We start from the raw sequence: 25,522 nt of genomic DNA on the forward strand, positions 1-25,522 counted from the left end.
CATGGATGGTGATGAACTATTTATATCACCGCTTGGTCTATGATACATATTTTTACAAACAATGTCATATAATAATGGGTCAACATTTTTATCAGGGAGTTTACCAGATATGATAAGATCAATTTCGTCAGGTCATATTATAGTTACTAATCATATCAATATGTGATAATGAGGTAAGCCTCGTTTTTGCTACTCAACATGTAGCACATAGCTGTTGACCAAACCAAATATTTCCTTTTTTGTTAAACAGTAGATTTTTGACTAGTGAATAGTTCATTTTTTATTTCTGGCCATTCAGGATTGCATGTAAAAGTTGTAAATAAATCTGGATGCCCATATTTACGTATGTATGTCATAGCAGCTTGAGATTTCACATGCATACACCATGGTGAACCAGTGAAAGATGAGGGAATTATGACACGTTGACCCATGGCAGCATTAACATTGGTGTTTTGTTGCACGGTATCTCAAAGATGGTTATGATCATCAGCATATAATCTTTTTTGGTTATTACGAACAAAGGCTAATCTTTCAGTGATCATTTTGACCATCATGTCAACACAATATTGATTAAATAAATTTTTGTTATAATGTAAAAAACCGTCAATGTTATCTCGAACCGTAAGTTGATAAGCATAAAATTGCATGCAGAAAACTTTTATTTTGTTCATTATTACTTAGTGGAATAGTTAGATAATATTTATCTTCTCCCTCGAAAATTGGAAGGGATATTGTAAAGGATCTTAAGAGCAATGAAGCACAGACACACGTTGCATTTGGCCGTCATGACATCATAAGATTATATATCTAGTTCCTTTATCTTCATTGACCAGTAAAACAGCAACTTCGTTAGTAGTTGGAGCATTGTAGCGATCCCTATGCTGATTAACAGGTACACAATCAGCATGAATTATGAATTTAAAATCTTCCGCGTTACTCAAAGGTATATTGTCAATATTGCATTTATACTCTCTGATCAAATTATTATGTTCCAGCAAAATTTGCTGGAGTGCTGTTATTAGTTCCTTCTTCAAGTTTGGAACAATATTAGTATGAAGAGAAGTTTGATCGGCATCAGAAAGAAAGTAAATTTACAAAAACTGATGATCGACACCAGGTGCTAGCATAAACTTCCTGTGTGATTGAAAACTTGACCTTGAATTTTAAACATAGGCATAAAATTCCCTTCTGCAGTTTGTTAAGCACTAAAAGGAGTCGCCTGAAATAAAGTATTGCATTTTCCAACATTATTGAGAAAATGTTTTGACAAAGGATGAGATCCTAAAACTAAACTATTAATTGGTTCTGGTAGCTCATTAAGTATAGGTAAAACTTTCTTGCCAGGCAACACACACCAGGTGTGTGTTATAAATTATAAAAATTACCATTTTTATAATTTTATAATTTCTAATATGTTCTAAAAATCTAGTTTTAAAAACCTATTAATTTTATATATATATATGGTTACAATCATTGCATTTTATTTTATAAATTATATATGTCAGTGTGATTGTTATTTTTTAAATATTCTATTACATGATTGTTTGTCTTGTATGCCGGTTTAAATTTACTTTTATCATAAATATAAGTTATATTTTCAACTACATTATTAGTGTGTATAAATATTTTAAATATACTTTGTCAATTTTTTGTGTATCATTTATAGGTATAAGAGTTGTATTAATTTTTGAAATTTGTGTTTTGTTTATATTATCAATTAAAGAAACATTATAACCATTATGTTTAGCAATTTGTTTTATAATATCTATTTATTTGTTTAATTTTCTTTATTTTTATTATATTGTGTGTAATCAATTGTTCTGTTACCTATATGTGTCTATGTACTAATTTTGTGTGGCCATGGATGATTTGAATTTCTATATATTGTGGTTTTATTGGTGTGGGTTTCCTATATACTGACATTATAAATTGATTATTTGTGTTAATTTTGATACTAACATCTAAAAAATTTATTTCTCTGTTTATTAAATATGTTAATTTTATAATTATTTTATTTTTAAATTTAATTTAATTTTTAATTCTTAATTGACGTTATATTTATACATATGTACTTATTTTATCTGACTTCATATTTTGCATATATGATTTGAATTATATATGAATTCTAATATTTTAATTTTTAATCTAAAAAAATTTTACGTTTGATATGTAATTTTATATAATTTATATTCAACTGATGATGTGGAATCCCATGAAAGTGTTGTTGGAATAACGAAAAAAAAGTAAGGTAAGTATCATTTCATTTACTGTGCAATTCTATGCTTGGGTTGTGCAAATTGGCTTTTAATTATAAAAAAAAAAATATAATATATTGGTACAGAGGAATATGGGTTTTATAAATATCCATGTTTACTTCTATTCTTGCTTATTAATTTTTTTACAGGCAGCTGAAATTATTAGACAAGAAATGCAAAAGAAGGAAACTGTTAAATTATGGTGCATGTTAGGTGATGCAACAGATGATATTGAATGTTATAAAAAAGCATGGGAGTTATCTGATAAGAAGAGTGCCAAATCTCAACGACATTGGGGAAATTATTATTTCAATAGAAAACAGGTAAACTAAGTGTGTCTTACCATGGTTGCATTATTTTTTTGTATTATAAACTAGTATTTAAGTTTTTCCATTTAAAATAAATGGAAAATAAATAAATAAATAAAATAAGTTGGAAATAAATTGGAAAACAAGTCTAAATACAAAAGCTGCTTACAAATATGTTACTTAAAATCTAAAATTAGATGACCATTTTGATTGTTAAACAATCATCATCAGTAGATACAATTCTTTTGTCAGTGTCTTTTGATGATGGTTATTTAACAATAGAAATGGCCATCTAATTTTAGATTTTATATAACATTTTTGAGAACTGATTGTAAATGTAACCTTGTTTTCCAATTTATTTCAATAACCATTTCATGTTGCTTGTAATTTATAATAAATGAGATAAATCTGTCCTCCAGTTGCTTCAGAAATAATGATTAAAAATTTAAAAAAAAAAATTTGAGGATAAAGAAATTTGTTATTAGAAATTCAAAGTTTTTTGAAATTGTTCTTCAGAGAGTTTTTGGAAGTCTTAATGGCTGAAGTATGAAATGTAATTTCATGTTTACTTACAATATAATTATTTTAAACATATTTTTAAAAGGAGTGAACTTTTATATTAATTCTTCTGGTTAAGTAAGAGAAAGTACCATTTACCATGTTACAGGTTGTCCAAACCATTTCAAAAATTTAGATGAGTAACTCCAGCAGTTTTCATCTAAAAAATTTGCATATAAATTTTTAAAGTCTCGACAGTGGTGTCGAGACTTTAAAAATTGCCACACAAATGTGCATAACAACAGCGGAGTGGCAGGCCCACTATTCAGTCGACGAAATTGTTGAACAGTGAACCAAAAACTGCGATTGACAATTAGTGCTCTGGCTGATGAATTTCTGCATGTTGGACACACCTCCATCTATATAATTGTCACAGAAAAGCTCAGATATCAAAAATTGTGTGCAAGGTGGATAGCAAAAATGCTCACCTACCAACACAAAGAACAAAGAATGTGCATTGGACAAGTGCTTTTGAACCGCTATCGACAGATGGAGATGATTTGTTTTCCCACATTTTTATGGGCAACAAAATATGGATATCCTACATTATTGCAGAATCGGATCAACAGTCAATGCACTGGCACCATTCAATTTCCCCAAAACTGAAAAAGTTTAAACAATCTCCTTACATGAGTCAAAAAATATTGGCTGCAGTTTTTTGGGACAAAAAGGGTGTCATTTTGGTTGATTTCAACAATTACAGCTGACGTGTACTGCAAAATGCTCACCAAACTGAGACGTGCGATCCAAAATCGACAACATGGGAAACTGTTGTCCGATGTAATCCTCCTTCACCACTCATGTCCTCATACCGCTGTCTTAACCAAGAAGAAGATTAAAAATTTTTGTTGGAAATTTTTAACCACCCTCCATATAGCCCCAACCTTATACCTAGCAACTACTTCCTCTTCTTGCATTTGAAAAAGTGGCTTGGTGGACAACGGCATGAAAACGACGAACTCAAGACTGGCGTCAAATGGTTCAATTCCTTGGTGATGAACTTCTGTGGGTTAAAGAAACTGGTGCAGTGTTATGAAAAGTGCTTAGAACTGAATGGTAATTATGTGGAAAAGTGAAGTAGATATGTAGTAAACCAAAACTGTTGAGATTAGTTGAATAAGAGACTCCTTCGTTCAGTATTGATGTGTTGTTGATTGCGCCATGAATTTTGCTCTTTTGGTTGATTTTTTTTTGGTGTTTTAGTGATTTGGACGATTGGAGAGTGTTGGTGATTGTTTAGTGGATATGCCTTTAAATTTTTGATGATTTTGGATAGTGGACTTACATTTTATAAAGATTTTTAGAAAATTGACTTTATTGTCATTGGCACTAAAGTTCTTTTTTAGAGTTCTTGCTTTAGAAGTGTTCGGGTCATTTGAAGACATAAGCAATGATTAGAATATTTTTCAACAATTTTTCAGGTGAGAGGAAATCTTTTAAGTCCTCAGTATAGTTATAAGAGGAGGATTACCTTTCATGCTGTATTTCCTTACCCTGTCACCCTATCACCAAACCCCCTCTGGATCTTCATTGATCTGGGCCTCTTGACCCCTGACCCCTCCAATTTTTTATTCTTTTTTTTGGGGATACATTTCCTCGACCCTCCAAATGTTTTATTTCTTTTCTGAAGAGATACATTTTACCTCCCCCCAAAACCCCCTACACCCTACCTGCCATCATAGTTGAGTGGGTCTCAAATTAAAGAATTTTTGGCGCTGATTCTGAATCTGAGTTTGCCGAGCTTTCATCTCTCTCCTGGAGCCGAGGAAGTCGAAGAATATGGATGGAAACCCATTTAAGCCGGGGAAGGTTCTGGATCGTTCTCTGGTGAGAGGAGATGCATTGACCAGCAAGGAGAGTGCAGAGGTTGCGTTGCAGCTGAAGTTACATTACCATTGGCTATGGTTGCTATGCCAGTATTGGAGACTGGTGATAATAGGGCTAGGGAAGACTGGAAGAGATGGCGTCCTCCTAGTACTGAGGAAAGAGTGCTGGACAATGAATTTGAGTGGATATGTAAATTGAAGGCAGCAGCTCAAATTCTGCATAAGTCGATTGACAAAAATACAAAGAAAGAAATTAAAAATGTAGAATCAGATATATATGGTATAGTTAAGCAGATAGCTGGATTTAAGACGGCCTTGTCATCAATGGAGATAGGCACTCAGGAGACTGCAACACAGACTGATGCAAAGTCAGAGAATAATTAGATTTTACGGCAGCTTGACAATGGTGTCGAGGATGATGAGGTCGTGGGTTTGATAGTAAAACACTGGCCATGAGCTGCTTATAGGTATGTGGAGGGCAAGAAGGGTTCGTGTTTTGATTGTGTGGAAAAGGATATAGTGTTTTGCTGATATCAGAACCAATTGAGACCTCAACTATAGGAGATTATTGGCTGACAGATAGGAATGTTATGGCGGCAATTGGGTTCCTGTGATCTAGGATTCTGGCAATCAGTCATGGCAGTGGCTGGGGATTTGTTTGAGTTGACGTTAGAGATCTCACCATCATTTCGTGCTACCACTTCCTAAATATGGATGTTGAAGAATATATTCATTTTCTGGACATATTAGGGGATGAAATCCAGAGATATAGAGGGAAGAGCATCTTGCTGGCAGGGGACTTTAATGCAAAGTCCCTGGAATTTGCTGGAAATTTGCAGAACATTAGGAGGTCTACATTTTAGTGATACCGTACATAATATGAGACTCGAGTGGATTAACCAGGAAGGAGAGCGACATTTGTTCAGGGTACATCACAATCTGCCGTAGACCTAGCCTTCATAACTGAAGAACATACCAGGAGCTATTTTAATTGGATAATATTAGAGGATGAGCCTTTTTCTGATCTTTTGATCATTATGTATGAAATGAAGGTACAGGCTCATAGTCATTCCACACCAAGAATGATCACATCCAAGGCGGGGTTTAATTCGTAGAAGCAATACAGTACAGATTAGCTGAGGTGACAGATCCGGTTGAACTCGTAGATATTGTGTCAGACGAATGCACAAAATCTGGAGTACAGGTTTGTAGACCAGCAAATAAGCACATGTACTGGTGGTCAGAAGATTTGGAAATCCTCTGTCGGAGAGTTTCGGCATCAAGAAGAATGTACCAATGCGTGAGGAGATCTAATGATGTTGGATTCCAGTAGAGACGCTCATCAAGTATATGTCAACACCAGATCAGAATATAAGCTATCCACTAAGAATGCAAAAGACAAGAGCTGGGGAGTATTATACAAGAGCGTTGACCAGGATCTCTGTGGCCAGGGGTTCTGGGTGGTCACAGGCAGGCTGGAACACAGGTTACCTGGTTGTGGAAACAGAGGTTCGTGATTGTGTGGAGGTGCTGTTTCCTAAGTAAGAGGACCCTAGAAGAGAGCAGATAGTTGCGGAAGAAATAATACTATTTGAAGTACATGAACTAATTAGTGCAGGAAAACAAATGAGGCTCCATAACATTTCAGGACCGGATGCTGTCCCGGTTGAGATTGTGTGTATTCTGGTTGGGGTCACTTTGGTGACACTTCTTAATGTAATGAATCATATGCTCTATTATGATTATATTCCCTTGTCATGGAAAAAGGCTCGCCTGATTAGGAAATGCCCTGAGCTCATACAGACCAATATGTCTGGTTAATAATCTATATAAGCTATTTGAGCGTATGCTAGTGGCTAGATTAACGAAAGAGATTGCAGACCGAGGTGACTTAAGTGAGAAATAATTTGGATTTAGAGCAGACAGATGACTATAGATACAGCCAAGGAGGTCATGGCGATAGTAGAATATGCAGCTTCTGGGACATGGCATACTCGAAGCATCCCAGCTGTAGTTTTTATTGATGTTCACAATGCCTTTAATTCACTGAAGTGAAAATCTATCTTTGCTGCCTTGAAAGAGAAAGAAATTAGTGACTACTTATGACAGATTGTCCAAAAATACTTGCAAACCAGAGTTCTCATATATAATATGGGTAAGTTGAAGATTCAAGTTCAGTCTGCGTGCGGGATGCCCAGGCTCTGCCTTGCGCCTCCTTTTATGGAATCTCATATATGATGGGATGCTCAGGATGGAGTACCCGGAGGGGGTTACTTCAGTCGCATTCGTGGATGACCTTGCTTTGGTCGTTATCACAAGGACAGAAGAAAGAATAATGGAGACAGCTAGTACTGCTATGGAGATGGTGATGAGTGGATATTGGAGAGAGGTCTTCATATATCGCCCCAAAAATTGAAGCTATTAGTTATGGCAGGACACAGACGATTAACGCCAATCGAAGTCACAGTGTCAGATTTCTCAATATGCCTGTTGGATACAGTCAAATACTTAGGTATTTGGATGGATTGCAGGCATTCTTTTACCAATCGCATCAAAGAGACTTGCAGGGGAGCGGAAGAAATGGTTAAGAACCTTAATAGGTTGTTGAGTAATACAAGGGGCCCTTTGAATCTCTAAAAGAAGTTGTATATACACATAATAAATTCAGTGTTATTGTATGGTGCTCCAGTATGGTCCCAAGCTCTTGAAATGGAACACAACAGAAGACTGATGGAGAGGATGTAAGGAAAATAGCGCTGAGAGTTGCATCAGCGTATGATCCATGTCGACCAAGGCTATAATGGTAATAGTGGGAGTTCCTCCAATACAACAGTTAGCTAGACAATGTGTCAAGACGTATGAAGTGATGGAGAGAGGAACAGCATATCAGGAAATGATGGCTGAGTGGCAGACGTGCTGGGACTGACCTAGCAAAGGATGTTGGACCTATAACCTTATCCATGACATCAAATCATTGGTCAGGAGGGAGTTCAGTGAGTTGTATTGCAGAATCACTCGATTCCTGACCGCCCACAGGTGCTTTAGAACCTACCTATATGGCAGAAGACGAGTGGATGATCCCACATGTCCAAATTGTAGTGACCACGCACCTGAACGTGTGGCTTTCCATTGCTGCAACTGGATTCAGGAAAGACAGAGATGTGAGGAATGTGTGGGAAGGATTACAGTTAACATAATATCTGTCATGCTTCGGGGAAAGCGTGAATTCGAGGTGGTAAGGGACTACATAATTGCTATACTTCAATGGAACGACCAAGTGGTGAGAGGGGTGATGGACAGCCTCCCGTGGAGTTGTTGTTCATCTGTGCATGTATGGATGGGCAGCAGCGATGAACCAGGAGACTCTGGAGTCCCTAAGCTGATGGGTTCTTGGGATGTTGGGGAAAGTAATGAATAGACTGAACCGGTGGGAGGCGCTGCAGATCGTTTCCATCATTAGAATGTGACTAAATAGAAAGAAAAGACCGAATTGTGTGGGAGCCAGAGATAGTTTCCCCCATTACTGCCAGTGGCACTAAAAAGAACAGAAATGATCCGACCTGTCATGCTGGACATACTGCTGGTAGGTGAGGAGATTCATTTGAGTTAAGGGATACCCTTCTGCGCTGAGTGATACGACACCGTAGGTGCAGCACAGATGGGGAAAAAACTGTAAGTAAAAACCTTTTCTCGCAAGTTAATTTTTTTTAATGACCAAACGACCCTTAATTTATGAATATGCCTCGTATATGTAAAGGGAATGTTTCATTAAATTATTTTACGCAATTGAAATAAAATTAGGTTGACAAATAGGTGAGTTATGAAAAATCAATTTGATAAAAAGTAAATTTTTAAATCTTTAGTTGGAAAGTACGCTTATTAGAATTAATGTTGTTATTTTCAAAAGATATTATGTACGTGCTTGTACTGCTAACTCCCAGTTATTCATGTTGCAGATTAATCGCACAAAGAAAATTTTTTAAAAAGTTAGCAGTGTATTTTATTTATCTATTTTTTATTTTATTAAGTACTACGTACAGTACATACATGTAGCATACTATTCTTGCTTATACTTTTAGCACTTGCCGGCAATTTCACAATCAAAGTCATAAAATTTAAAAAAATAATAGTTCCTATATTTCTTAAAAATGCTAAATTTCAAAATTGAATCGTACAAGTTTGATATAAAGTTTAAAAGCATTTTTTTGTGGAATAAATAATTTATTAATGTTTTTCACCCCTGAAAATTCCTGTGTATCTGCAAATGCACCTGCATTTCTTTAGAGATTTTGAAAAAAAATTACTTTTTAGTTATTAAAGTACTTTAAATTATCGACCGTTACCATTTTAAAAGCGGTGATTAGGATTTCATATAGATGGATTATTATTTCTTTATGTAATAAAATGATTTGGGGGAAAAATTATTAAAATTTTATCTTAAGAAAATTATCAAAAATCAGCACAGGTAGATATGTATGTGCATGTATGTATTTATAGACGCATACACACGCTAACTAGAGTTTATAAGGAGCTTCTACATCGCCTTAAGATGTATAGAAAAGTTTTGGAAAGGTCTGTTTTGATAGATTCCATGATTATTAGTCGCTCTTATCTTCGTACATAAATATCAGATGCGATTTATTAAAAATTTTCTTTGTTTCAGTATGGTGAAAGTATAGCTTATTTTGAAAAATCATTATCTATTAATAGTCTTCAAGTTGATTTATGGTTTCGTTTGGGCTTTGCTGCTTTGGATACAGAAAAATGGGAACTCAGTGCAAAAGCATATCATCGATACTGTTCATTAGAACCAGAGGTAAATGAATCTTAATAATTCAGTTTAATTTTCGTTTATGTATTTTTATAGCTTTTAGTAGGTATATAAAGACATTGCAATCATTTTTTTAACCAGAAAACAAATTTAATATAAAAGCACATTATAAAGTAAAAAATAGATATGTTTAAAGTCTATATTAATTATTAAAAAATACATACATTTAAAATAACGGTAAGATGAATATATTAAATATAAAAAATAATTTACAATTCAGAAACCTCTATTAAAAATTACTTAAACGTATATTTACGTATACTTTGAACAGGATGCCTATTCTGCATTTTTGCAAATAAATCATATTATTTATTAATTCATCGACAAAGTAATATTGTTACCGTAAAAGAAAATCTTTTAATTTTATTTTAAATAAAATGTTGCAAAGATTTTTCAAATGGTTCAGCAGTTTAATAAAAATAAATTAATTTATTAAAAAATTAACAAAAATAAAATGACACACAGCTCGTATTTGCCAAAAGAAATTGGACTTTAATTATCACACAAATAAATTGCATATAAGCTAATAATGTGAAAATATACAATTAAACAAAGCCTGAAAACAAAATCAGCCTTTTTTACAATCATATACTTAAAAAGAAAAATAAATGAATTACAAAAATAAATGAACTTAAATTAATTCTTTACAGAAATTAAACAAGTAATATCGGCTGAAACAACATATCAGTTATGATGATAAGTGATAAATACATAAATATACATATTTCAAATAATCATTTTGAAAATCTTTTGCATTAACGCGTCTAAAAACAGTTTAAATAACTAAATACAATATTATTCAAACAACAAGATTGAATACAAAAGCAAAAAAATATTGCTAGATCAAATCACAATATTAATTACAAAGAAGTCCAAAAACGTAACTTCATTTCAGGAGTTATTTTCGTTAGATTAAATTAAGAAAAGTAATGAGAATTCAGTTCAAGAATAAATAAGAATTAATATCTGCGATTAACAAATTACATTAAATTAAATGAAGGAGTTAATTATAATATAAGCAAATTGTAATAAGTAATCATATAAGTAGAGTTTATTTAGTAAGAGAGCTTTCTTGAAAATACATAAGTTTCTTAGCCATTCTCATGTTAATGACTTCCTTTTCCTAATTTGTGAAAAATAATATATTACTTGATTGAGCAAAACAATATTTAACATCGATTAAAATTATTAACAACAGCAATAATCTAACGCATGAAAAATTATGTAACATAAAATATGTTACATAAATAATGCAACATAAATAAACTGTCTCAGTAAAATTGTTATTTTCCAAATGAATTAGAAGTTTGTGCAGTTTAAAGGGTCAATGGAATACAATAAAAAACATTCTCGAAAGTTGCTAAAATGTATATAAAATGTTATTAACCAACACATTAATGTTTGTGACATACATAATTTTATAATTCTGAAGTAGTATTTAATTACAAGTAGATTTGATAATAACGATAGTTCGCATTGATAGCACATAGAATATGTTACACATGAAAAATAATGACATAACCTTTATCTAAGCCACCTTGCATGACTATACTTGAATGAAGCAATGATATATATATATATATATATATAGAGAGAGAGAGAGAGAGAGAGAACAATTTCTTACATTACAGCCTTTCTTGGCCGGTATGATTCTCATTTACAAAATAAATTTCATATTATGTATGAGGAGGAAAGGCATTATGGTGCCTGGGGATCAAAAGGAAGATTTACTACAGTATTTTTAAGGTGGAATATTTTTTATTTAAAGAAAGTAATCTATAGAGAATTTTTGAATTCTTTGTGTGCAAGTATATAAAAGAATACACAGATACTGGAAGTGCTAAATGGAAAATCAGCTTCTTTTTCCCCAAAACAAAAAGTTCCTTAGGTCTCTATCTGAAAAATATATTTTTACCTCAAACCTCAACAACAGGTATTTTCTACTTCTAATTAATATAAAACTTGTTTTTACATTATCGTTAAACGCATTCAAATTGAAAATGTAAGCCGACTTATAAGTTTTATGAATTATGTCTTATCTTATCTTAAAAAAAAAAAATATCCGTGTTTTTTTTATTCTTCTAAAATTTTTTGATGTTTTGCAATATGTATTGGCATTCACAGTAATAACACAATCGCTAAATTTGACAGGACACCCTTTTTTCCCTCAAAAATAGTAGCTGTAAGGCTCTTTACCGAATGTTCTTGTTTGAACTTTTTCGGTCTAGGATGTTCGTTCTTAAAGTGGGTGAACGCCTCCTTGTTGGCACAGGAGGCTAACAAGGAGTTGGTAGAAGGCTCACAGAAAATTGGGGGCATTCAGGCAGTCTAGGAAGGCGATGACTGATTAAAAAGAGCAAAAATTATGTTTTCCTGATATTTCAAACAAAAATTAAATACCTACTACACTAGTACAAAAAATTGAAGGCATAATTATATGAATTAGCATCATTCATAATGTTTGGCCCAAATATTATAAGTATTACAAATTATCATTCGTAATTTGTAACATTATAAAATATCATAAATTTGCCGGTGAATTTCAACACTAGAATTGTTTTTTGCCATCAAAAATCAGTTTACTCCTCGTACTTCATAGTTTGTGGATTATGAAAATTGTAGCGCTCATTATAAAAGGATCAATATAAGCGATATGATGATGAAATGACTAAACTATAGTTGCTAACAGCTGACTATTGATTGAAATAACTGAGCTACACAACCATCATCGGTTTACATTGTGTATATATATATATATATATATATATATATGGCAAATTCAAAACCAAACATGCCTTGTATAATAAAAGTGATTTTAATAATTATTTTGAGGTATTCCATTAGGTGTATCTGTCAGTTTAATAAACATTTCTATATATTTTCATGTATTATCAAAGTAGAAGAAAATTGTGTACTGCTACTGACCGTGTCAAAAGTATTTGAAAATTAATAAACATGTAGTGAATGTGTGTTTAGTAAAATTGTTTAATATTTGATCGTCTTTTTATAATAAAAAATTCCATTGGAAAATTTGGCTTAATGTTGCGATAAAATATATTCCTGGATTTATCATCATCATCATTATTATAATGGGTTATCACTCTTAAGGCAGTTAAGTTCCCTTGCAGTATGTGTGCCTCCATTCTCTTCTATTACCAGCTAAAGTTTTAAGTTTGTGGTAGTCACTAGTTTGTTTTAGTTCACATATAATTTTGACTTTTTTCTGTCATCTCTTTTGCCCAGTTAGCTTCTTCTAATTCTATTTTAATCAATTCTCTTTCTTATCTCAGCTTGTGTAGCTATTTAATTTTTCCTATTCTGTATTGTTCTGATTAAATTTCTAATCGCCTCTCTCCTTTCTGCTTCTTCACATTTTATCCTACTTATATATTTAATTTTCTCCAGTTTCCTTATCCGTATTCAAATGGTTCACCATTTCTTAGTTCATTTTCCTTACTGTACATGTTTCTCAACTATAGTATGTAAATGGAACAGTAAAAAGGTTCAACATCAGCAGTTTGCAGAACGATTTGATAATTAAGTAGTATGTAATAAATGCCAACTTGTCATAAATAAAATTATATGTAAAATAAATAAATTGTAATAAAAACAAAAGTTTTCCTTTGGTTGATAACAGTTTTCCTGTTTAAGTGTTTATATGCCTAACTTTATTCATAAACAGCTTTCTGTATCCTACTCCTAATGATGTTCGAGATGTTGAAAGAATTGTGAATGAAAGAGACTAAGGGATCCAGTATACTATGTTACTTTTTACCAAGCCATTATTATATTTCATTAATAATTTTCTGTTATTTTTTTAGAGTTTTGAAGCGTGGAATAATTTAGCAAAAGCTTATATTAAACAAGGACAAAAAGCAAGAGCGTATCATGCTCTCAAAGAAGCTGTTAAGTGCAACTTTGAAAATTGGAAAGTTTGGGATAACTTGATGGCTGTTAGTACTGATTGTGCTGATTTTGAACAGGTTAGGTTAATATATATATATAATTTTTTCGTTAGTTAATTTTTGTCCACAAAAGTATAGTAAAAAAAAAAACCAAGATTTTTATATTACTACTTTTAAGAGAGAACTGTTTTTATGGTAGAACTGATGTACTGAGAAAATTATTATAAATGTGAATTATAAAAAATCCAATCTTACTGGTATTTTATACTTTTCTAAGGTTGTAGAGCCAGAATATCAAAATAAAATTGTCCAAATAGATTTGGACACTATTTAGTATTCCTTTGACTGCTGTTAACCAATTACTCATGAACAATTAATGTATTTATAAATTGTTAAATTTGTAGTTACTTTAATCCAAAATTTTTTTATTACAATTGTACCAATTAAGTCAAGTATTACAGAAAAATATTAAAATGGCATTTCTTCAACAGATTACCTATTTTAAATTATATTTTCATTCAAGAGTAAAATTTTTCTAGTTCGTTTGCTGTTATGCAGAGATTACTGCTGTTCGGGTGAGCATTGGATGCCTCTAATTAGATTTATGCTTTTTAATGCCTAACCAATTGTTCTCACTGTAATGCATGTTTTAGCAGTGTATTGCTATTTTATTTATTCATTTTTTTCTCAATTCTTCTGTTGAGAATAGAACAATCAAACTTAAAAAACCCAAGGATTAACATGGGTCACGCACAAAAAAAATCAATATCAAGAAACAGTAAATGTAGTCATTATAATACAGTTTGAAAACTTGAAGTCACATATACCTTTGAAACCCTGTTCAATCCCCAAATAACACATAGAAGAGTCCTCAGAACAAACTCAAGTCCAGGGAAAATGGTGGATAATTCCCCATAAGATTATCTACACTGTGTCAGATTCAGTCATCAATACCAAGAGATATTGAAGACTAGCATATTATGGACACATATTGTGGCTGCCAGAGACCAGACTGATAAAACAAATCTTAATAAAATCAAGAATTCACTTTGTAATTCTACAAATTAGTTTTAAATTCTATACAATTCCACAAAGGAGTCAAAGAAGATCTAGAACATTGATTCTCAAATTTTATCGCCGACCACCCACATTGAGAATCAAAAATTTTCTAGCACCCCCAAAATTTTTAAAGTTACTGTCTGTTAAAAATAATAATTGCAATTGCTGTTTTTAAGATGTGCTCTTAAAAAAACAGCAATTGCAATTATTGTTTTTAAACGCGGTATATCCTATTTCTGAGTTGAAACATTTTAAATGAGAGCAATTAAAATGCATATAAGGTGCGGCTATTAAATAATAAGACTAATACTGTAAAATATTTTATTTTAAATTTATACATATACATTTAGTTATTATCCCCTTTAATATACACCCCTCCTCTATCCCTACAACGCTCCATCTGAATTTTCCATTGTTCGAAACAATGCTGGAAGTCTTCTTCTGTGAGCTCTTTTATGACACGTGCCGCTTTTTCTTTCACAACTTCAACGAGTCACATGGTGCTAGGTCAGGCGAATAAGGCAGATGGTCTAACACTGGGATGTTATAATTGGCTAGAAACTTCTTAACAGACAATGCAGTGTGAGCCGGTATATGTTGTCCTGATGAAGAACCCATGACTTGTTCTTCCACAATTTGGGTATTTTTTTCTTATTTTTTCACAGAGTTGAACAAGGACCTTGAATAAAAACAAGAATAGTTAACCGATGGTCTTATCGGATCAGATCACCAATCTTTTTAATATTTTTATCCGTTTTTGATGTGGAAGGGTGACCTGGGTGAACATCATATTCAACGTCTTCTCAACCATCTTGGTAATGCTTAAACCACTCAAAAACCTGTGCACGTGATAAACATTTATTGCCATATATTTTTTTTTAATAAAAGATAAGTTGAAATGCAAGGGAACTATGTTGAAAAATGATGTATATGTAAGTTTCCTATTTGTATTGCAATAAAATTTATAACTACATTGTGGATAATAATTGACTTCCCCTCATATATATGTATATATATATAAACTACCAACTAATTACTATACTATATATATATACACCAACACATGCACATATACACACATACACTTACTGTTTCTTTAGAATCAGCTATTTATGATTGTTGTTTAAACAATTGAAATAAACATTTAATTTTAGATTTGTAAGAAAAGCTTTATAAATAGTCTTTTAGTATATTTTTTTTTTTTCATTTTATTTAAATAATCATTTAGGATAGCTCCTTTGTATGCAGATAATTATTGGTAAATAACATTAAACATGAAACATGACCGGCAAAAAAATTACTCTTATTAAATCACAAGTAAAAATATACTTTTGCTGTGAAAGCAATTATAACTACAGTAAAACCTGTCCAAAACAGACTCTTTCTAAAATGGAAAACTGTTGAAATGGAATTTTTTCTGATTTCTTACAATTTCATACTTAATTGTTTACAAAATAACATGTGTAAGACGAAACCTTTCCAGCGCAGAAACAGACTACATGAAAAGGCTGTTTTCAAGAATTGCCCTTGTCTAAAACAGAAATTTTTATCAAAATAACTATGTTCTGTATTTTGTCGACGGATATTTGCACAAGCAACCCATCCTGATCTTTCCTTACCATCATTTTATATCACAATACTGGACGTACATTACAAACCTGACCTTTGTTTGATTTATCGCCAGTAACTCGCACCCAATACCAAAGTGTACATTGTATGGTGATTTCCAGTGGATTAGTTATTGGGTTCCTTTTGTTAGTCACAAACTCCTTTTTGTTTTTGTGAAAACTACTCGTGCTGAGTTGTTTATCTAATTCTGGACTGTGCAACTGCAGCCAGTAGTTAAAGTTTGTTATTTCATTCTACCGTTCATAAACAATATCAGTTGTTCGTTTTAAAAAACCACTGTTTTGAGTTTTGTGTCTACTTGTGTTAGTTTTGTTTCTAGTGTCTTTATTTATTTATTTATCTTATTTATTCCTTTATCTTCTTGTTTACTTTATTTCAATATGTTAAAAACCAAAATGTTATTTTAAGTGAAAAAGTTAAAGTACTTGAAGCTCACGAAAAAGAAAAATTATCAGTGAAACAACTGGTCATTAAATTTAAATGTGGTAAAACACAAATTTATAACATTTTAAAGCATAAAGATGAAATTATTTGTGCTTGGTTATGGCAGGAAATTTTGAAGTAGTAAAGAGAAAGAAAATTACGGGAAATGAAGAAATCAACAATGCAGTATGGGAGTGGTTTGTGCATCCTAGAGCTAAAGGAATTGCAATTTTTGGACCTTTCATTCAAACTGAAGCTCTTGAAACAGCCAACAAGTTAGAATACACTGAATATAAAGCTTCTAATGGCTGACTTGAAATCTTTAAATTTCAACATAACATTGTTTGGAATAAAGTGATGTATGGTGAAGCTTCAGATGTAAATATGCAAACTGTTGACGATCTGAAGCAAAAAATCGCTACAGTTATTCAAGGGTGTGTAATGTAAAAGGCAATTTTAATGGAGATAAAACCAGTTTGTTCTTCAGGATGATTCCAATGAAAACATTGGCTGAATGCGGTGACAAATGCATTGCCGGGAAAACGTATAAAGAACACTTAACAGTTTTCATTTGTGAAAACTTGGCTGGAGAAATAGAGAAACCAATAGTTATCAAAAAATTTGCAAAACCTCATTGTTTTAAACATTTAAATAGGAATCCACTTCCAGTGGTTTGGAAGTCCAATAAAAAATCGTGGATGACTAGCGCTATAATGGAGGAGTGGTTGCATGAATTTAAACTGAAAATGAAAAATGAGAATAGAAATGTGCTCCTTTTTTGGATGTGACTTGGAAGTGACGTGCCATCCCTACATAAGTGTATCTAATGTAAATCTAGTTTGGCTTCCAGCAAACACAACATCAGTCAACACAGCCGATGGATCGGGATATCATTTTCCCTTTTAAATACTTCTACAGAAAGTTTTCCTTCAGCTGTTGGCATCAAAAATTGACAGCATTTCAAACATTTCTCAACTGTTTATAAGAAAATTAATGTTTCAGATGTAATATTCAGGATATCTCATCATGTAAAAGTATTTGCCCTGAGACTATAATGAAGCGCTTTGTAAAAGCAGGTTTTCCAGCAACTGCAAATTTTGAAGTAACAACTGAATAAATTGGAGTTGAAGAAACAGCTGAAGAAATCGTGATGCTTTGTAGTGAGGACAAGTTAATGTTGAAACTGAAACTACAAAATAACATTTGACAATGGACTTTCAACAGAAGAAGGAATTAGAAAAGTAACCGACTTAATTCTCGATGTAGATAATGAAGAAAAGACAAAGAAGAAGTTGAGAACCAGCTGAGCACATAGAAGGGTCTAGTACATCTAGTGGGACTGTGAAAGACATAAAGATTAAAATATTTTCAGAGGCCCTATCAATCATGTATAATCGTCAAGAATTCGCGGCAATTAAGAACTGCCCAAAACTTGAAGTAATCCAAGAACTGAAAGATGTACTTCAAAAAACTGCTTACACCAGTGAAATGAAACAATCTACACTAGATACGTGAATTTAAAAAAAATAGGTTAGTTAAATATTTAGTTTTTTCATTGTTTGTCAAGTCGTGTTATACATTTTTGCATAGGCATAGTTATTTTAGGTAGTTTTTTGCATAGGTGTTACTTTAGAGGTTTAGGTCTATTATATTTTTTTATTAACCAATTATGTAATCGACAATATTTATTAGCTAATAAATATACTCTATTAAACTTTTATAGTAATGACTGTTTATTAATTTATTGTACTGTAATATTGAGAAACTGATAGAATAAATTACAGATTGTTAAAAATTCACTAAATTTCTAAACCTATGTACAGAATCTTGATCCGTAAAACATTGCAAGATGAAGAAAAGGATGGCTGAACATGTATTAGAAGAAGGGTGTAAATGGAAAAAATTTCTTAGTTCGATAGTATTCCGCTTTAGACAGTTTTTTACTATTTTATGATGCTTCGACCACACAATGAACGTTAAATTACTCATAACATGCGGAAGTGTAATTTATTAAATACAATTTTGGTTATGACATTTTTTTACACGATAAAAAATTAATTCTTCATCAGGAATTGAAAAGGTAAGTAAGTGTTATAACTTGCCACCGTGGAGTTATTGTTGAAGGTAAGAAATTATATTTTTGCAGGATTGAAATTTTAATATTGTTCTAATGAACTTTTGGCAGGGTATGCAGAAAACAGTGTGTTACAAGCGGAAAATAATTAAACCGGTAATACTTATAACAAGATTTATTGAATTTCTAGTAACGAGTTGAAGATTTATTGAATTTCTAGTAACGAGTTGAATGAAATGTACATTATTCCACTGCTGCTCTGCAGGAGTAATATAGTACTCAAATGTCTGAAATTTTTAGATACCCTTTTAACCGATTCACACGCACATCTCTTTTATATTTTTGGACTCAGTCTTCAAACGTCAGGAAAGGCAGATATCCAAATTGGTCTTTTTTATTTTTAAAAATACTTTCCTTATATTTTATACTATAACAGCTAAAAATAAAAACACGCAGTACATCATTATGTGTATGTTATGAAAAGCCTTTTCTTGAGCAGGTGATTACAATTGCATTGCTTAACCAATTTTTCAGTTGCTGTTTAATGTGACTTAAGTGCTATTGTTGAGTGAATATTTCTAAAGTACCAGATATTTTACATGTAAAAGATTTCTTTCTATGTAAGAGAAGCAATATTTTAAAACTTTGGTCAGGAAAATTTTATATTTATTATCATTTTCATTTATAGTTATATAGTTATTATTTTATTTTTACAGGTGGTTACTTCCTACCATAGAATTTTGGATTTAAAAGGTAAACATGCTGATGAGGAAGTACTAAAAATTGTTGTAGAAGCTATTGAAAATGATATAAAAGATTGCCATGGAGTTCCTTCAAAAGAACACAGAAAAATGGTTTTAACTTTATTTGGCAGAATCACTAGTGAGGTTTGTATGTAGCAAATTTTGATGTTAATTTGTTTTTTAATTCGCTATTTTAATTTTATATAAAGAATAATTTGTCGATATAATTACATTAAATTTCAAATTCTTAAACTTGCATAATTAATAATAATAATAAGATAAACTGTACGTCAGAAGAAAACTAAGTTTCATATTTACCATATTTATATACTTTTGAAACCTATCTTAACCTGTTGCATATGATGTTAATTATACACAAAACGGAATAAACGATGCTGTTATGTTTAAAGCATACTGACATTTTATTAAGCATATTACACGATTACATTGAACAGTGATGTTATAAGTATCATTGTGTATCAAAATATTTCACTCATATTTGAATAAAAAAAAAAACCGTGAAAATTTATGTTGTTATTACATTTATGCATTCATGATCGCAACCGTGGCTTACACACAGTTTATGAAAATTACTGAGTCAACTGGTACTTGAACTCAGAAGATTCCATTTTGAAAGGCAGACATACACAACTCCATTACAAACGTCAGCAAATAATTCGATAAAATTATATTAATTTGGGCTAAAATGGACTAGATGTTATTCAAATTACATAAATATTTGGGATAAAAGGTTTACGATTAGAGAAATGTACTTATTTCATAGTGTCACATGTTCACGGTTTGACAAGGAGATTGAGAGATTACAAATGTAACATTTTCTTATAAAATACAATTTATTGCTCTCAAGTATATAAAATAAAATAAGTATGAAAATGATTGAATTTGTTCTTAATAAGGTTTATCAAGATTCTGAAAAGAAGAATAGCAATACTCAGTTACCCAATAACTTACATAAAAAGTACGTATTATAAACAACCACATAAATTGTGTTAGTAACAGGTAACATGCTTTATGGTTATTTTTTTTAGGTTCAAAATAATGCTTTTATATGGCAACTTTATTCAAGATTATTAAATACAGATGAGAATCAGAATGGAACTACACAGCTTAAAATTGCACAATGCTTACAACATGCACACAAAGCTGCTACACAGGGTAGATGGTTTTCCACTGTCGAATCAAGTTTAAAAGTTCTAAAATTATGTGGAAGCTTAGGCGATGGTAATAATTTTGTTGTAATAATAAATAATACTTGATACATTAAGTTTGTTTGCTTTGAATTTTCTGTTAAACTCTTTTTTATTAATTAGTTGTAGTTTTTTTATTAGTAATTAATTTTCAGTTTTTATCTTTGAGTGTGAGAATAGGCTTAATTTTTTTTTTTCTAGTTGGTAGGAGAATTTTTTTAAGTTTTGGAATGTAAGGATTTTCTTAAACTTAATCGACAAATAAGTGAAGAGGAAGAAAGTGGAATATTAAAAAGAGGAAAATAAAACTATTATAAATCTAATTGAAAACTTAACTCTATATTTAAAATTGACCGACTAATTTTTAAAGGCCAACTGTATAATTAGTTCTGCTAATAGCTTTCCTTTGTATTAATGCATTTCTTCCTCCAGTTAAAAATTATGTTTGCTTAACTACAAAGTAAGGAGCTACTTTATTGTAAAGAATTTAGGATTTTTTTCCTAAATTTCTTTGTAGTGGTTTGTGTTGTTATATCAATTTGAAATAAATCCTAAATGGTAGCTATTTTAATGATTCTCCCTCTAGAACTGCCAGTAGTTTATTTTAATTTAGGAATGCCAGCTATTTTTAGCTCATTTCAAACATTTTATGTATTTTTTTTACTTCTAAAAAAAATTGAAAATGACAAATATTTTATTAGAATTTATTTAAAAAATTAAAATACATATTGTATATATAAACTAAAAAAGTTTTTTAAAATGTCTTTCTTAAAAACTTTTTTTTATAGTCTTGTTTCTGTCTGCTTGTCATTACAACATTTTCCTCCATTTACCGATGCCCTTGGAAGCAGGTAGTCTCCATTTTTAAATTTCTTAAGACCCTAATAGTCCTGTACAAGACTTCCATTTCTATTAAATTATAAAAAACACTACTATTGTCAGTCCAGTCAAGAAGGCCAACTTAAAGTCTATTAAAAAACTTTTAAGTAACTTATATTTAATAATATTCTACAATGAAAAGGTATTATCACTTGCTTCTGTAAATCTGATTCCCAAAACCGACCTAATTTTTGTTTAAATTCTCCTTAACTGTCAAAAATCCTTCTATACGATTCAACAATACACCTGAGAAAGTTTTAGCGACTGAATGAAAGAAACCTCACCTTATTTACATCCCGATAATCTCCTTTTTTAAGTAGCAAGGAAAACAGTAGCTTCCCATTTAAATATTTTTAAAATAGATTTATTAGAGTTTTCTAGATCATAATTATACAGGGTGAGCAACTTAAAACCGAACCCAAATGAAACTGCTACCCAACACTATTTATAAAAGACTCTCACACAACTAGCGTGACTAGTGGATGTATATGTTACAACTGATCTTGTGCTGTTTGTCAGGTGATTATGTGTCAGTGCAGTTGTGTTTCTTTAAAATGCCTTATTCAGTCCAGGATAGGATAGCTCTCCTATCCAGTAGAGGGCCTATATTCATTCTTGATCGTTTGAAGAAACATGTCAGGTATTCATAGAAAAATTTCCGAATGACTGTATCCCACTAAAGAGTACCATACACGACTTAGTTAAAAAGTGGCATACAACAGGTTTGGTTTCAAATACAAAACAAAATAGGCAACTTTCCATTATGGCTCCACAGGTCATTTCAGATATGGAAAGGAGAATACTGCCGGTCTAAAAAAATCATTACGCAAGTTGGCAATCTGATGTTAAATAAATATGTTGTCATAAAACTGTGTAACAATTGAAGGAGGCAGAAAATGAGCTATCAGCATAGGACAATGGCTCCACATTCTCCAGAGTTGTCTACTTGCGATTTTTTCCTTTGGGGCCACATGCACCTAATCCCTACAATATTGATAAACTGAAGGTGAACATTTAATGAGAAATTAACACAGTTGACAACAACGTTTTGTCTCCGATGACTCTCAATATGATCAGTCGAGGACAAAAGTGCATTGATGCCCAGGGTGGCCATTTTCAACATCCTTTGTAAGGTTTATAAATGCAACATTTAAATTACACTTTATGTTTTTCTTAGTTAATTTATCCATATCATTCATAAAATTTCATTCCAACATAATCTACCGTTTCTGCAGCGGTTACATTATGGTTTTGGTTTTATGTTGTTCACCTTGTAGAACACTGCAGTATCCTATTCTCACGTGGCACTTTATTGTTATGATTTTTTTCAATACAAATTTACTTTATCGTAGCTCTATATCCTTATTCAAAAATTCATTCTCAACATATAGGGTACCACAGTCAGTCCCAATATCACTGACTCAAGAACACCCATAAAATACTTGTCCTGGTCCCTTATATCTCTGCTGCTGTATTGAACTTCCTAACCTCATAATTCTTAATTAAGTAACACAATCTGTTATGTTTCCAGATTTCTGCCCTAAACCATGGAAGTACACCGCCACCTTATATATAAGTTTCTTGTATACTGTTGCATACAGTCCAGACTCTTTTTTTCTTAAGCTGTATTTACAATTCTATACAGCTATATCCAAGCAACCATTCATCCTTCTACAATCGCTATCAAACTATCTTTACGTTTAATTTTCTAAAAAAAAACAGGTTGGTTCAAAAATTTAGTTGGTTTTGGTAAGTGGAGATTTCTTTATACAAAATATCTTTTCTTCACAACCTTTATTTCCTGAACTACTAACAGTTGACTTATATAGCTTATTTAAAAGAGCTAATGCATCCTTATTATTTTCTGGTACTTAACTCAACTTTTTACAATTACTCCTGAGCTTAGCTTCAAATCCCTCGCTATCCAGTCTATATCAAACCAACTTAGGCAAAAGGAATAAAATCTGCCCCACCAGATCCTGCACATGCGGTACAATTCTGATTTCAGCTGGAATATGATCTGACAACTTTCTAGCATTACAATTATTTTTTTAATCTAGCAATACTCTGTAGCAATAATAACTGTACATTTCTCCCTCTCATTTCTGTACAATTAAAATTTTCGTACAATTCTTAATATTTATGCTTTCTTAGGAATCACCGCAGTTCATTCATCGCAGACTTATAAGTCAATGATATATCTTTAAATCTCATCCATTTTATCACCATTTTTATTTTAAGAAATAAAAAAAGGAATTTTGTCGGTGTTAAATCTTTTAACTAGAATGGATAGCATAATACTGAGTCTTCATTTTGCCAAAAATATTGAAACATTGAAGAATGCTTTTTCCAGATTTTTGGAATAATCCATTATAATTGGATCACATTATACTGGATGAGTTATACATATCATAATTGACCCGTTACCATGAGAAGAAACCAGGACCCATTTTCCAAAAACCCAGTCCTAATGAGATGAATTCAAGCTATTTTCATATAATTTATTTATAAAGTTACATTTACAGACTGCTTAAAAGAAAATTCATGATGAATGAAAACGTGTAAACCTTTTTTTCTTCAAGTCTTAGGTAAAATCTTATGTATTACAATTAACTTGTTTAATTTTGATGATCTATAGAAATTGTTTTATTAATGGAGCTTTTTCTCCATGCATTTTATTCTTCTTTTATTTTTGTCCTTGAAATTTTTATTGTGTTATGAAACGCCATTACTTTGTAATGGGGTGTATTTTGTTGACAGGGTTCAGTTTATGGTAATGATTTATGAATGGTTCTTAATATTAAAAAAATAAACTGTGTTTGTACAGATGTTGTTAAGCAGTAAAATCTGGAAAATAAAATTATCTTTCTATTTATATTATGGATAATACAAATTCTTTTTCTTTAATTTTATTACATTTCTATGTGTTACAGCATATTTGATTTGCTCAAAGAATTGTTCATTACCACAAGAAAAATTGAATTTGTTATCCTCGGCTAAATTTTCACTTACAGGTGTGACTACTACTATAAAGGTAACTCATTTTTTTATTATAACTTACTAAGGTTCCTAAGTAAATATCATTGTAATCTAAGGATAAATATAGGAATTTCTAGCCGGTTGATTGTGGCCATCCATCTCATACCGGACATCTACTACATGAAGATTTGTTTGCACTTGTTCGCTTTGAAATTGTTAATAACATTTTGCAACTGTTAGTTCAAATTTACTGATATTAGAGATGTATTGTTTAATTATAGGCCACACAACATAATTTTAATGATTGTAGCCTGCCATGCAAGGGGTGGTAAACTGTTCATTCTACTGATTTTGTTCGACATTATCGCAAGTGTTACCTGTATCACAGTTATAAATACAAATAAAACTAAACCGCAAACATTTATGTTATAAATTACAATTTATGATACATTCCTGCTTTAAGAGTTCCCATACTTGGGAACTTGTTGCAAATTTTTCTAATTTGCAACAACGGTATGGTGCGTTATTGAGAACTACTACAGAATTTGGTTTCAATTTTCCCAAAAGGTTTTGGAAAGCCATTGTTTAAAGTTCCTGTGGTTCATGTTATCGTGGTAGTCGCCTGTTTTTGTGCTAATATATGTATGTCAATAAGGTGTTTGGAACAAACCAGACTTTTCCTCGTGCATGAATTATGATGACCCTTTAGGTTTGTTGAGCTTAGCTTCTTCCGTAAATTTTAACATGTTATATACAATTTCTTTGCTCTGTCCATGCAAGTTTTTATTTTTTCTTTGCTTTTAATTACAGGATTCATTGTTAACAAAAAGATGTCACTAAAATAA

General features: G+C 31.5%; 1 protein-coding gene across 3 annotated transcripts in view; it reads left to right on the forward strand.

Moving 5' to 3' along the window:
* The window catches only part of LOC142331063 (tetratricopeptide repeat protein 27), a 97,600-nt gene that overhangs the window by 59,547 nt on the left and 12,531 nt on the right, over nt 1-25,522 (forward strand). For all 3 annotated transcript variants that reach the window (XR_012757881.1, XM_075376711.1, XM_075376712.1), the window contains exons 11-16: nt 2,405-2,578; nt 9,611-9,763; nt 13,600-13,761; nt 19,585-19,755; nt 20,661-20,853; nt 24,632-24,732. Coding sequence is in view for 2 of the 3 variants with exons in the window: in XM_075376711.1 (XP_075232826.1) it covers nt 2,405-2,578; nt 9,611-9,763; nt 13,600-13,761; nt 19,585-19,755; nt 20,661-20,853; nt 24,632-24,732 (954 nt within the window). In the remaining variant the exon portion in view is untranslated. The remainder of the gene's footprint in view (nt 1-2,404; nt 2,579-9,610; nt 9,764-13,599; nt 13,762-19,584; nt 19,756-20,660; nt 20,854-24,631; nt 24,733-25,522) is intronic.

This window comes from Lycorma delicatula, chromosome 10, assembly GCF_047948215.1.
Source record: "Lycorma delicatula isolate Av1 chromosome 10, ASM4794821v1, whole genome shotgun sequence".
NCBI classification, from domain to species: domain Eukaryota; kingdom Metazoa; phylum Arthropoda; class Insecta; order Hemiptera; family Fulgoridae; genus Lycorma; species Lycorma delicatula.